The sequence below is a fragment of the Oculina patagonica genome, chromosome 14 (assembly GCF_052425735.1).
Source record: "Oculina patagonica isolate OP01 chromosome 14, crgOcupat, whole genome shotgun sequence".
NCBI classification, from domain to species: domain Eukaryota; kingdom Metazoa; phylum Cnidaria; class Anthozoa; order Scleractinia; family Oculinidae; genus Oculina; species Oculina patagonica.
In genome coordinates, this window is record NC_135771.1 from 2,005,847 (window position 1) to 2,017,908 (window position 12,062).

The window sequence follows — 12,062 nt, forward strand, 5'->3', positions numbered from 1 at the left end:
TATGAAAATTGTTAAATATCTACTGGGGGGATGCTTATTTTTTGTAAGATTCTGTCTAGCTTCTGTCTAGCTAGTGAAAAAAAAAGATAAATACAGCAGCTTAATTCTTTCAAGGATTGTAAGCAACAAGGGTACCTCTATTATTCTGAGAGACTATAGTAGCTATTTGAAGTTTTCAAGTAGTGTGCCTGGCCTGTAGATGTAATGTTTCGATACAGCATAGAAAGTAAAACATCAAAAATGGAAACATTTAATGCAACCTCAGTCTAAGCAGTGTAACTTTATTGAATCAATGAATGCAAAAGAAAACAATGTAATTCAGTGCACAGTTTTATGAAATTGAACAACAAATGTGCACTTAAATGTTCAATGAAAGGATATGAACAATATGACTGAAAAACTATCACGTCCACGTTTGAAAATATGAACAAGCTATACGTCGAAGAACTTAACAAATATTTAGACCGTCATAAACTTTCTCTCCTTGGGAAGAAAAATTATAAGATAAGGAGAATAATGGTACATGTCGCACTTGAGAGGAATGATGCTGAACGCCGGAAAATTAGGATGAAGAGGATGGCAACAGCAGAGATGAATCCGTGGATGAGTGTGATAGTGAGAGTGATGATGATGATGAGGTTGTTGCTTTTGTCGACGAGAGTGACAGTCAATACTCCTGGTAGTACTCATACACGAGCTGGCAGGCTATCTATACCTAATTTGCGCTACTTAGACTGGCTGGCATAGGTATGACATAAACTGTCAAAACTCTCTCGATGTTGTTATTAAACATGTCTCTTGAAATCTCAAACATATATACCTTATTATAGGAAATTAACGATACTTGTTATTAAGGCTGCATTCATTATGTATGCTACAGGGGGGGGCAGAGGATTTTTTTTTTCAGCGGCTCGTTTTTTTTATATCCCCCCCAAGGTCCATACAAATTTTCATAATCCCCCCATGCAATCAGCCGAAAAATGAATACCCCCCCCTCCTCCCTCACAAGAAATATCAAAATAAATATCTGTATAATAGTACACTACCGGTATATATTTTTGAGATTTCAAGAGACGTTTAATAACAACATCGAGAGAGTTTTGACAGTTTATGTCATACCTATGCCAGCCAGTCTAAGTAGCGCGAATTAGGTATAGATAGCCTGCCAGCTCGTGTACGAGTACTACCAGGAGTATTGACAGGAACCTCCGTTTCACTGTCACTCTCGTCGACAAAAGCAACAACCTCATCATCATCATCACTCTCACTATCACACTCATCCACGGATTCATCTCCGCTGTTGCCATCCTCTTCACCCTAATTTTCCGGCCGTTCAGCATCATTCCTCTCAAGTGCGACGTGTGCCATTATTCTCCTTATCTTATCATTTTTCTTCCCAAGGAGAGAAAGTTTATGACGGTCTAAATATTTGTTAAGTTCTTCGACGTATAGCTTGTTCATATTTTCAAACGTGGACGCGATAGTTTTCCAGTCATATTGTTCGCACCTTTCATTGAACATTAAAGTGCACATTTGTTGTTCAATTTCATAAAACTGTGCACTGATCGAATTACATTGTTTTCTTTTGCATTCGTTGATTCAATAAAGTTGCACTGCTTAGACTGAGGTTGCATTAAATGTTTTCATTTTAGATGTTTTACTTTCTATGCTGTATCGAAACATTACATCTACAGGACAGGCACACTACTTGAAAACTTCAAATAGCTACTATAGTCTCTCAGAATAATAGAGGTACCCTTGTTGCTTACAATCCTTGAAAGAAGCTGCTGTACTTATCATTTCTTTTTTCACTTTTTTAAAACTATTACAAAAGCTAGACAGAATCTTACAAAAAATAAGCATCCCCCCAGTAGATATTTAACAATTTTCGTATCCCCCCTTTTTTTGCTCTAAAAATTTGAGAACCCCCCTAAAATCCTCTGCCCCCCCCCTGTAGGATACATAATGAATGCAGCCTAAGGCGAATTTCAAAAATTTGAATTAATTTTATTGATGTTAACTTTTTTACTATAAGGATTTAACCAGAACCTTTCTTGAATTTGCGTTAATTTTATTGTAACGCGTAAATTTTGTTCGCGTTGTTAAAATGCTTCGTTATATTCCTATAATAAGGTAGTGTACTATTATACAGATATTTATTTTGATATTTCTTGTGAGGGAGGAGGGGGGGTATTCATTTTTCGGCTGATTGCATGGGGGGATTATGAAAATTTGTATGGACCTTGGGGGGGATATAAAAAAACGAGCCGCTGAAAAAAAAATCCTCTGCCCCCCCCTGTAGCATACATAATGAATGCAGCCTTATAAGATTTAAGAGTTTTGATGACATCAGATAAAAACCGTTTTTAGTGGTAAAAAAGGTTGTAGAGACTGAAAGCAGTTGAATCACAAGCGGACAAACTGTGCGGTATGCCCTGTTCCCATGTGTGTGGCCATACGTTGCACATTTGTAAACTATTTCTTTTCTTTGATAGTCATGTCGCGTGATTCACAGGAAGGCGAAGAATCAAGAAGCCAGAGAGGCAGAGATGACCCAAGACAACGAAGAAGTGAAGATGCACCAAGCTGGTATGATAAAGCAGTTTATGCAAATTACCAAGAAGAAGTGATGCAAATCCCCAAGGACAAGGTGGGACTTGTAATAGGGAAAAAAGGACAGACAATAAAAGATATAAAGGAACGGAGTAAAGTTCACGAGTTATTCATCAAAGACGACCTAGTCCACTTAAGGGGAACAGAAGAACAACGCGCCAATGCTAAAAGGATTATTGACATGATCTTAAGGGTACGTTATAATCATTCTTTATTTTCAATTTTGTTCATTTTTTGTGTTCCTTTTCCTGACCTAACCATTTATTAATTTACCCTCCGGCTCCCTCCCTTCCTTCCTTCAATTCCTTCCTTTCTTCCTTTCTTCCTTTCTTCCTTCCTTCATTTGTAAGTAGAGTATTTTTTTGTTCATTTCGTTCTGATTGCAATAAAAAATTCAAGAAACTAATTAAGGTAGTTTACAAAATACGATATAAAAGTACCTACCCAGTTGTTCATATCCGTTCACTCGATACACAGGGAGAAGACAGCCCTGATCAGGGCAATTGGAAAAAGCTGGACTTTATACCCGAGAAATACATGGGTCGAGTTATTGGAAAAAACCGCGAGCAGTTAAATGATATAGAACAAAAGACTGGGGCAACATTGAAAGTCTTCCAAAGGAATACCCTCTGTGTCAAGGGATCGATTGAGAGTCAAAAGAGAGCTATTCGGGAAATAAAGGAAATCGTGGTAAGTCTTACTATGAATCAAGCAAGAAGGAGAATTGCTAATCCCACTGGATTGGATGCTAGTCCAACACAGCTTACTCCCCCTTTCGCCAGCATATTTGTTAGGTTGCCCTTAGCAATTCACCAGTAGCCATTTATACACCGTAGTGTATGGAGAGGGACAGTGAGAGTGTAGCATTGCTTCCATGACGTTTTTTTATTTCCGACGTCCCCAGGAATGCGCTCCAGAAAGAGAGAGGGAAAAGTAAGGATCTAAAAATGCAAAGGTGGTCAAATATTAATTAAGCGATTTCTTCTTATTATAAGAAGGATCCTTCACTCTTTTCCTCGAGCTGTTAGTGTCAATAGATCCGCCCTTATGCAGTATAGCTTTATGAAACTTTATATCAACCAAGTGACCGGGATTGAAACCAGAATTTCTCGAAATCCTCACTAATATAGATTGAGAACAAATAAATTAAAAATTCAATCAATATGTGACATCACGTTGTTTGAGATTTGATCTATGTGTCTATTGATGATTTATATCACTTGTGGTTTGTTTTTCTCAAGAGCAATTCAATGAGACAGTCACAATCAGCCGGTCAACGCCCGGTGCGGTTTGTTCATGTGGACACGAACCAGTTGGACATGGAACACGAGTTTAAACTGACCACTGTACAACTACCAAATGTCTTCAACGCGGGTGGAAAGAACTATAAACTGAAACCACAAGAATATCCTTCAGAAGCGGATATGGAGGTAATTGTAGTCATTTGTGGCTCATTTCGGCCACAATTTTTTTTTTTCTGATTGAATTTTTTGTTCATTTAAGATATGTATAAAGGCTTGACTTTCTACATTAGACATTAAATTAGACAACAAATGAGTGGAAGTGATACTCAAACGTGATTTTACTTCGATATCTGTCGGAAATCTATGTTGTTTTTTATTTTGTCGATGAGGTGTTTAAAACGTAAGCAATGGATAACAAAGCAAATTTTTAGCATTAAATAAAGGCAAAAACCTTCCCTTTCACCTCTCAGAAAAATTCTCGTCAACTTCATTTACGATACGGGACCTATGTAGGTTCCGTAAACTTACGTGCTATTTTTCATGTAAAAAAAGTTTTATGCAACACACGCAATTTCTGTTGCATAAACGACACTTAAGTGCACACTTACGAAAATCGTAAGTGAAGTCACTTACGTGTACCTCGTAAATGGACCACTAAAGTGATTTAATGCAACTCACCAGGAGCCCATCAACTGGAGCCTCCATACGTTCTGTACCCTTGAGTCAACCCTTTCCCGTATATTTTTATTTTTAGAAACACATTTCCCGCGAAAACATTGTTCCTGTGGTCAGACCACATGCAGCGTAGCTAGGGCGACGATGTAAAAAAAAATGGCGGCCAATGTCGTACGCACATTCCCTGTCCGTTTTCCTTTATAATTTTGCTTCTTTCCTGATTTTACAGCCGAGAGAGCCTGGTTTACTCGTGAATGAATAACGGTTAAAAGTTAATTAATAAACCACTTTTTTTGTCCTTGAAAATGAAGTCAGTTTAGTCATGGCTTTGATCGGAAATATGTAATTCCTTCAGTTGCTTGTTTGAATCTTACCGATTTCTGGTTTGCACGGACTTATTACATGCAGTGTTAGACGTAAACAGTACTGTGAGATTTGACGCTGGATTTGTAAGATCTTTTCCCGAACGAAAGCAGAAATGATTTAATATGGGCCGAGCTGTGGCAAACGCGTGTTTGATGCGGCGACGAACACTACAAACATGATGACTTCGATGCACATTTTGACTATCCGTATGCTCCAAGATCCAAGATCATCATGCATGCTTCCAATAAAACCTCAGGAAAATGATATGTGTTTGTTTTTTCTAAAGTTGCAACTGGAATAATGGCAGAGATCGTTGAGTCGCTGTTGCAGAGGTGAGATATTGCGCATCTTACAATTTTAAAAATATACGCGTACAGGCCAACGGCCTGAATGTTACATCTTTCTTCGGTTAGAGACCGTGTGATGCGCTTATTTTTATCCCCGTACATTTCTTTCGCTTTGTATGTTTCCAAAGAGAGCTCTATGCCTGTACTATCTAAAGCCGAATGGGTCGTTTAGCCGGAACGGCTGTTTAGATTTTTATTCTAATGTCTGCTAGTGTCTTCGCCACGAAGGGTTCACAAGCTAGCGCTTGTCCGCTGAATTATTCTCACTCAGAGTTTTGAATGCCTTGTAGAATTTGATTTGCAATGTGTTGGTACAGGCCAAAGTGCGTACCTTGTTTATAAATTTATACCATTGATACGTTCGTTTAGTGTGAATGTTTACAACCCAGTAAAATGTATTGTTCACAACAACGATTAGAATCGATCAACCTTTTATCAAGCTGCCTTCTTATCGGAAGAATTACACGGCAAATAATATTGACCGATCTGTTGCGCCTATCCATCCTCTTTTCAAAATATATTCGTAATTTCGCAGTTGCGAGATCGGTCTCGGCGCCTTTCGATTCGAATAATTGTTTTTACTTTTTTAACAGACCTGTACAAAATTCTGCAGTTTTTTAGTCATAGCATTACTTGATGTCTTCCTTCGAAGAAATACAGTTACTGAATTTAGAGGACGACAAGGAACAACATTCTGCAGTCTTTCCTTCTCGTTTCGCTATTGTTTTAGATATCACAGCTTTCGTAGCCACAGCGGAATGCGACAAATGATTGACAGAGGTGCGAAATCTCCCGCGCGAGACCCCGGGAGATTAGTTCTAAAAATAAATTAATACGGGAAAGGGTTGACTCCAAGGTTTAGTATGGGAGATGAAGGCTCCAGTTGATGGGCTCCTGAACTCACTTAAGTTACGAGTACACCTACGTATACCCGTAAGTGTTACGGGCGTTTTATAAAACCAGGCCAGGGCTCAATCTGAGTCAAGTGCAATGCGTGTCTCCTGACAAATCTTATTGTAAACCTTTGTTTTGTGTACATGATGCAGCAAGCGAACGTCCTTTATGTCGTTAAGGTTGGTAGTCTAACAACACACATGAACTCTATTCAAATCATCTATTGAACAGGATGCGCCCCCTGAATTCACTGGCATTGACAGACTGAAAGAAAAACTTCTCACGGTGTTAAAGAAACTTCACAAAGAAAATGAAGAGGAGAGGGTCGTAGTAGACATTTGGTGTCATCTCGGTCACGCCTACATAACTGAAGTTGATGAAGGTGAGAAAAAGACTCACTGCTAATTTTGCGGCTGCAGTAGCTGAGTAGCCTTCGTTTATGTAGCTGGTGGAATGTTTTGCGCCAGTGCTGTAGATTCGGAGGCTGAACGGCGAGCACAAGTATTTGCGTACGAAAATCTCCCGCCAGCAAAGTAAGCTATATAGAAAGCGGTTTGTCGCCTGATAGTCAGAAGTATAATACAGCCGATGCTCTCCTTGCGACGATCAGCTGTAGCTAAGACCATGCGCTTTCATGAAACCCAGTTTGAATCATCACTCAATACATATCTTTAATCTAACGTATCTTTAATAAAAAGTTCTCGTTAGCTACCGTGACCACAGGTCTTTTCCTCGGTATTTACGACTGAATTTTTAATTCAGGAAGTTTAGTGGCTAGCCCGGCTTCACTCACATGGTTGGTTGGTACATCACCTGTAAACATTTTTGTAACTCCGCTGACCGGCAGATATAATAGTAGAAAGAGTGTAGCAAGGCGGCCACATGAAGGCGGCCTTTTAAGTTTAAAGGGGTTTGACCAAAAAACAAGAAGCAAAGAAACAAAATGTGGCAGACAATTACGTGTAGAAAGTAATCGACTGCCAAAAGTGGGCATTGAGAGCCATTAATCGATCGATGACTTTCGTGTCTATCTATAAAGCTAGCGTCGTACATAAAGGAACATTGGAAAATTAAATCGGGTTTACACAAGCTTCATCAATGATGGATCTATCTAGAAACCAGAGCGCTGGCTAAAATCGAGTGCGTGGCTGCTTGTTCGCAAGAAAATAAAAAGCTTTTCAGATGTAACAGCACAAGTACACTTTTACCCGAATCAGTCTATATGTTCTGATATATTTATTTACAGCATTATTACTTTACGGCTGACATGTAATAGTAACCTCAAGGTATAATTGATTGTCCATGAAGAATGTAAATTTTTTTTCCTTATTCTGTTTCAGCCGACGAAGATGAGGAGTATTTTACCCTTGCGGAAATCAAAGAAAAACTTGAGGACAAAAATAGTTGGAAGTTAAAATTTAACGGAGGCTTAGAAAAGATAGAAGTTGAATGCATTGAAAGGAGCATGAATCCCCGTACAGCTAAGAAGGAAATAAGATACGACTTTATCTTCTTTTCCCCTACTTGTAGATATATTCGTGTTAAGGTACATTTTTAAATTGTTTATCATTTTATCATCATTTAAAGGAGCGTGGAATTTCGAAATTGTGAATGTGTTTTCTGACAAACAAATCTCTTGATTAATTAAATATAAACAAATTAACTAGTCTAGAACTTAATTTCAGATCTGTTTTTTAAATGGTACTGGTAGGAGAATGTTTCCATATCATATTAATTAAACCAGGTCTCGTTTTCTCTGCTTTGGAAAAGTTTTATATTTGCATCTCTATGTGAAAACCGGATGTTCTCAGATCAGACTTAAATTTGTACAAGTTTCCGGTAAATTTTCAAGCTAATATAAAATTGTTTGTGACCCTGTTTAATGTTTGGTAAAGAACAAAAAAGAGCGGGAAACCAAGAGATCTGGAGCCGAGGTTAAATAATTCATCAAGTTCAAACAAAGGAAATCAGAACCGTGACGGTGTTGGATATGTGATCTTCAATTCAGTTTCGATTGAGACAGTGTTTCATCACTTTTCCAAACACCTCAATGTTCGTCAGAAATACTCCGCTGCGCATCATGTTTTCAACTATCTTCTAGGTGTTTGAAAATCATTCTCGTCCCCATAGCCTTTTCGTTTCTCTTAGCCGGCTTGCACGAGAAAACGTAGGGCTCTGGGGACATAGGATGTTTGAATTAATTCGAATTTTTTTGATTGGCTGTTTGGAACAAAGAATTCCTAAACGGAAGTCGAAAAAGTAACGACTCTCTCATACATTCTTTTGAAACGTCATGACTAGTACTGCATACATGAAGACCGGAAATCCTGTGTCCCCAGAGCCCTTTGTTTCCTCGTGCCAAGGCCAAGCCGGCTAAGAGAAACGAAAGGGCTATGGGGACGAGAATGTTTGAAAATGTGATGAAACTCTCTATCTCGTGTTTGATATATTGCATGACGTCATAAGCCTTTTGCTAAAATCGAAAACACCCTTCTTCCTCGTTTTAAAAATGACTTTCAAATAACCTTGATTTACTTCCTATGTACTATTTTGGTTTACTTTGTGCTGTACATGTCAGTCATAAAGCCACTGCGTACTCAGTTCTTGTGTTGTTACCTAGGTATGGCTTACGGAGAAAGATGTTGCCGAGCACGAAGGAGGCGAGACAGCTTCTATGGCGTTCTCTCGTGCACCCTTTGGTGTTATGACTGTCTCGTCTCATGTGTTGCCTAATGAGCAGGGATATTCGACGAACATGCCATGTTTTTACATGTGCGCTCAGACACGGCAGAGAATGAAAGTGGACATATTGATGGCATCCAAGGAATGCGATTACCGATTGTTCATTAAAACATGTAAGAAATTACATGTAAAATTAATTTGCTTTACAACTACTTTCCGCCATTCTGTTACTGTTACGGCAGAACGCCTTGTCACTTATGGATCTTGTATCACAAAAGTAATTTTACTTCTCATAATAGCTAATAGCTGCACACTGACACATACCCGACGAAGAATCTCAGGTCTGGACAGATACTTTGTTTAAGACACTAAAAAGTTCAAGATGGTGACAGAAATTAGTAAACATTACGCTGCCATCAATGCTTCTCTAATGAATTCGAAGTTGTGATTTGCGTGTATGAGGCAGACTAGTGGACAAACAATAACTCTACGTTTTCTAATGTGGTTTTTCTCCAGGCCCAATTAACCTTGTTGCCAGGACACCTCAAGCCGAAGAAGAAGACAAAATTTTAGAAAGTTATCTCATGGGAATGAAAATTGAAGGAGATCAACTGGTGTTGCCACCAGGCTCCGAGCGTCCAAACGGGTTTGACCTGTCTTACCAGCGCCGCAGTCTAAGAAAGATATATGAGTATCCAACGGAAGGAGACCAGTTTAGCTTGCTTGTTTCTAAATATCAAGAAAAAACCGTGGATCCTGTCGAGACTGATGCGAGCGGCTTCGACGAAATAGCCACTGAGGTATTGCTTTAATTGACCTTAATTTTCAAAACCTCTCCTGGAACTTATATTTTTTTCGGACTGTAATAAAAGGAGGTATAGTTTCCGCAATTTATGATACTTTGTCAGAGGTCAAGCCAAACTTAGGCTTATCACTCGAGTCTCAGTCCCTCCGTCAGTGAGTGAGTTTGTCAGTCAGTCAGTTTGAAGTCAGTCTGTCTGTCTAAAGTCAGTTAGGAAATCAGTGAGTGAGTCATCAGGAAGTCAGTCAGTCAGTTAATCAATCACAAGCAGTCAGAGATTGATTGTAATCCTTTTGCTTTGTTTTCCTTGTACAGACGGATATACATCTTCACTGTAAAGAATGGGACGAGCTACTTGAGGAAGGAAACTGGGAACCAGAGCAGATTGTGGCCAAGCTACCTACGTTCTTACAATTTCTAAGACAAGTTCAGAGAAGTGTGACTCCACAACAGGTGGCCAGTGACGAGGAAGATTAAACACAGACTAGACTTTTTTGTCGTAATACCAAAACCAAAGTAATCACACCTGACCTATCACAACAATCACAACAAACGAAATCTTTGCAATGACCAACAAGAACTCAAAGCAAAACCTTTAACCCATGTCAAACGCGGTAAAACGCGCTCAGCATGTCACGTGTGGTGATTTTGTTGCTGACGGCTTTAGGCTAGGCAACTTGAATTGTTTTTAACCATAACATAATTATACGACACTTGATTTCTTTCGACAGTTAATCAAAGAACCACCCTATTATCACTTAATTTTGCTACTTGTTGTTGTGACTATACCAATTAATGTTGATAAAAGGGCATAGACTCTCTCTGTATAAATTACAAGAATCGCTGCATGAACCTACCCAAAGTATTAAACTACTTTTAAATAAAAGGAAGACATAGTAAATAGAGGAGAATGGTTATCAACCTTTACAAGGTTCTTTGCTCCGTGTTTTCGTTTGCTGTTTTGGCGTTGACCGTGCTCAAAACACAACTGGTGTTAGTTACTTCTGTCTGAGTAATGCTGGATTTCCACCGACGCGTAGTTTTTTACTTGCGTTTACGTGCGTGAAAATGTTTAGAGACAATGTGTGAACGACTTGCGTACACGTTTACGCAAATCGTTCATACATTGTCTCTAAATTTTTTCACGCACGTAAAAAATTACGCGTCAGTGGAAATCCACCTTAACTTACCAGTAGAAACGTAATTTATGCATATAAAGGCCTGACAAAACGAGGAAACATCCAGAAACACCCACAGCACGCGCACGTTTCCCAGTCTTGCCACACGGGAAGCATTGATTTCAGCTCCAAGCAAAAACAATCCGTGCCTCTGTGCGACATGGAACGATGGCAAAACGAGGACGCAATTATGGAAACATGTTTATAAAGTGTATAAAGTGCTATTTTTTGGCCGTGCACGGTCGCGAACCTTCCGACATAAATCTAGCTTACATAGTCTGTTGCGTACGTGACGCAAATACTGAAAGTGTCCAATTTTCTTTTTTAACAGTAACGTTAAAAACACTACTTGACGTAATAAACTGCATGATTTCAAACCACAAAGTCATCCAATCAAGGCTTGCGTTATTTTACCAAGTTGAACATTTTATAAAATGTATTGTACGTTACGCATAGACACAGATATCACATCAACAAACCCCGAACACCCGAGACTTCTGAATATGTACGTTTTAGCCAGATTCAATAGTCATTTTAATAAATGATAACATCAGTTATTACATACTCTTCTTCGTATTAAATGTCTCATTCGTACCATATTTAAATTGCATTATATTACAACTATTCTAAATACTTCATAAAGAGGCGCAACCGAACTAGTAGTAGTTCACGATCATGGACATGCCTTGACCATAGATCGAGATTCATTGCAGCCACATTTGCCCCAACCAACTAAAAAGAAAGTGAAAAAAGAAAATAAAAAAAACAAAACATGAAGCCTGAATATTACACAGGATCCTACTTGTGGTTCCTCATGAGACCGCTCATGTCTACTAGCACAAAATACGTTCTTGGTCGTGAATATCAGGCAACTGTTACTACTCTTGTTCGTCTGTACACCCGTCTGTAGGTTGTCTCTTGAAGCCCAGCTCAAACCAAGTCTGCTCAAAAGGCCTTTCACCTGTGGTCATGTTTTCTTGTGTGGGTAAAGCTTCTTCTTTAGGGAGGCTCGTCTCCGAGTCGAACGGCCGGGGTTCGAGGCCTGGCCGGGGCGCTGCGTTGTGTTCTTGGGCAAGACACTTTACTCTCGCAGTTTTACGTTAATTACTTTAAACTCCATACAAAGTCTTATAGAGCGCTCAAATCTTACGGCCTAAATTGTAACACTGCGCCCTTCAAGTAGTCACGTCCCACTCGATACGCTTACAGAAATCATTCATACGCTCACATAAATCATTCATACGCTTCCATAAATCATTTC

The 12,062-nt window shown here is 39.1% G+C and overlaps 1 protein-coding gene across 1 annotated transcript in view; it reads left to right on the forward strand.

Moving 5' to 3' along the window:
* The window catches only part of LOC144637779 (uncharacterized), a 35,370-nt gene that overhangs the window by 1,417 nt on the left and 21,891 nt on the right, over window positions 1-12,062 (forward strand). The window contains exons 2-9 of the mRNA XM_078496860.1: window positions 2,496-2,806; window positions 3,091-3,303; window positions 3,855-4,043; window positions 6,371-6,521; window positions 7,480-7,685; window positions 8,760-8,994; window positions 9,338-9,621; window positions 9,939-11,513. Of these exons, the coding sequence (XP_078352986.1) occupies window positions 2,498-2,806; window positions 3,091-3,303; window positions 3,855-4,043; window positions 6,371-6,521; window positions 7,480-7,685; window positions 8,760-8,994; window positions 9,338-9,621; window positions 9,939-10,100 (1,749 nt within the window). The 5' untranslated portion in view covers window positions 2,496-2,497 and the 3' untranslated portion in view covers window positions 10,101-11,513. The remainder of the gene's footprint in view (window positions 1-2,495; window positions 2,807-3,090; window positions 3,304-3,854; window positions 4,044-6,370; window positions 6,522-7,479; window positions 7,686-8,759; window positions 8,995-9,337; window positions 9,622-9,938; window positions 11,514-12,062) is intronic.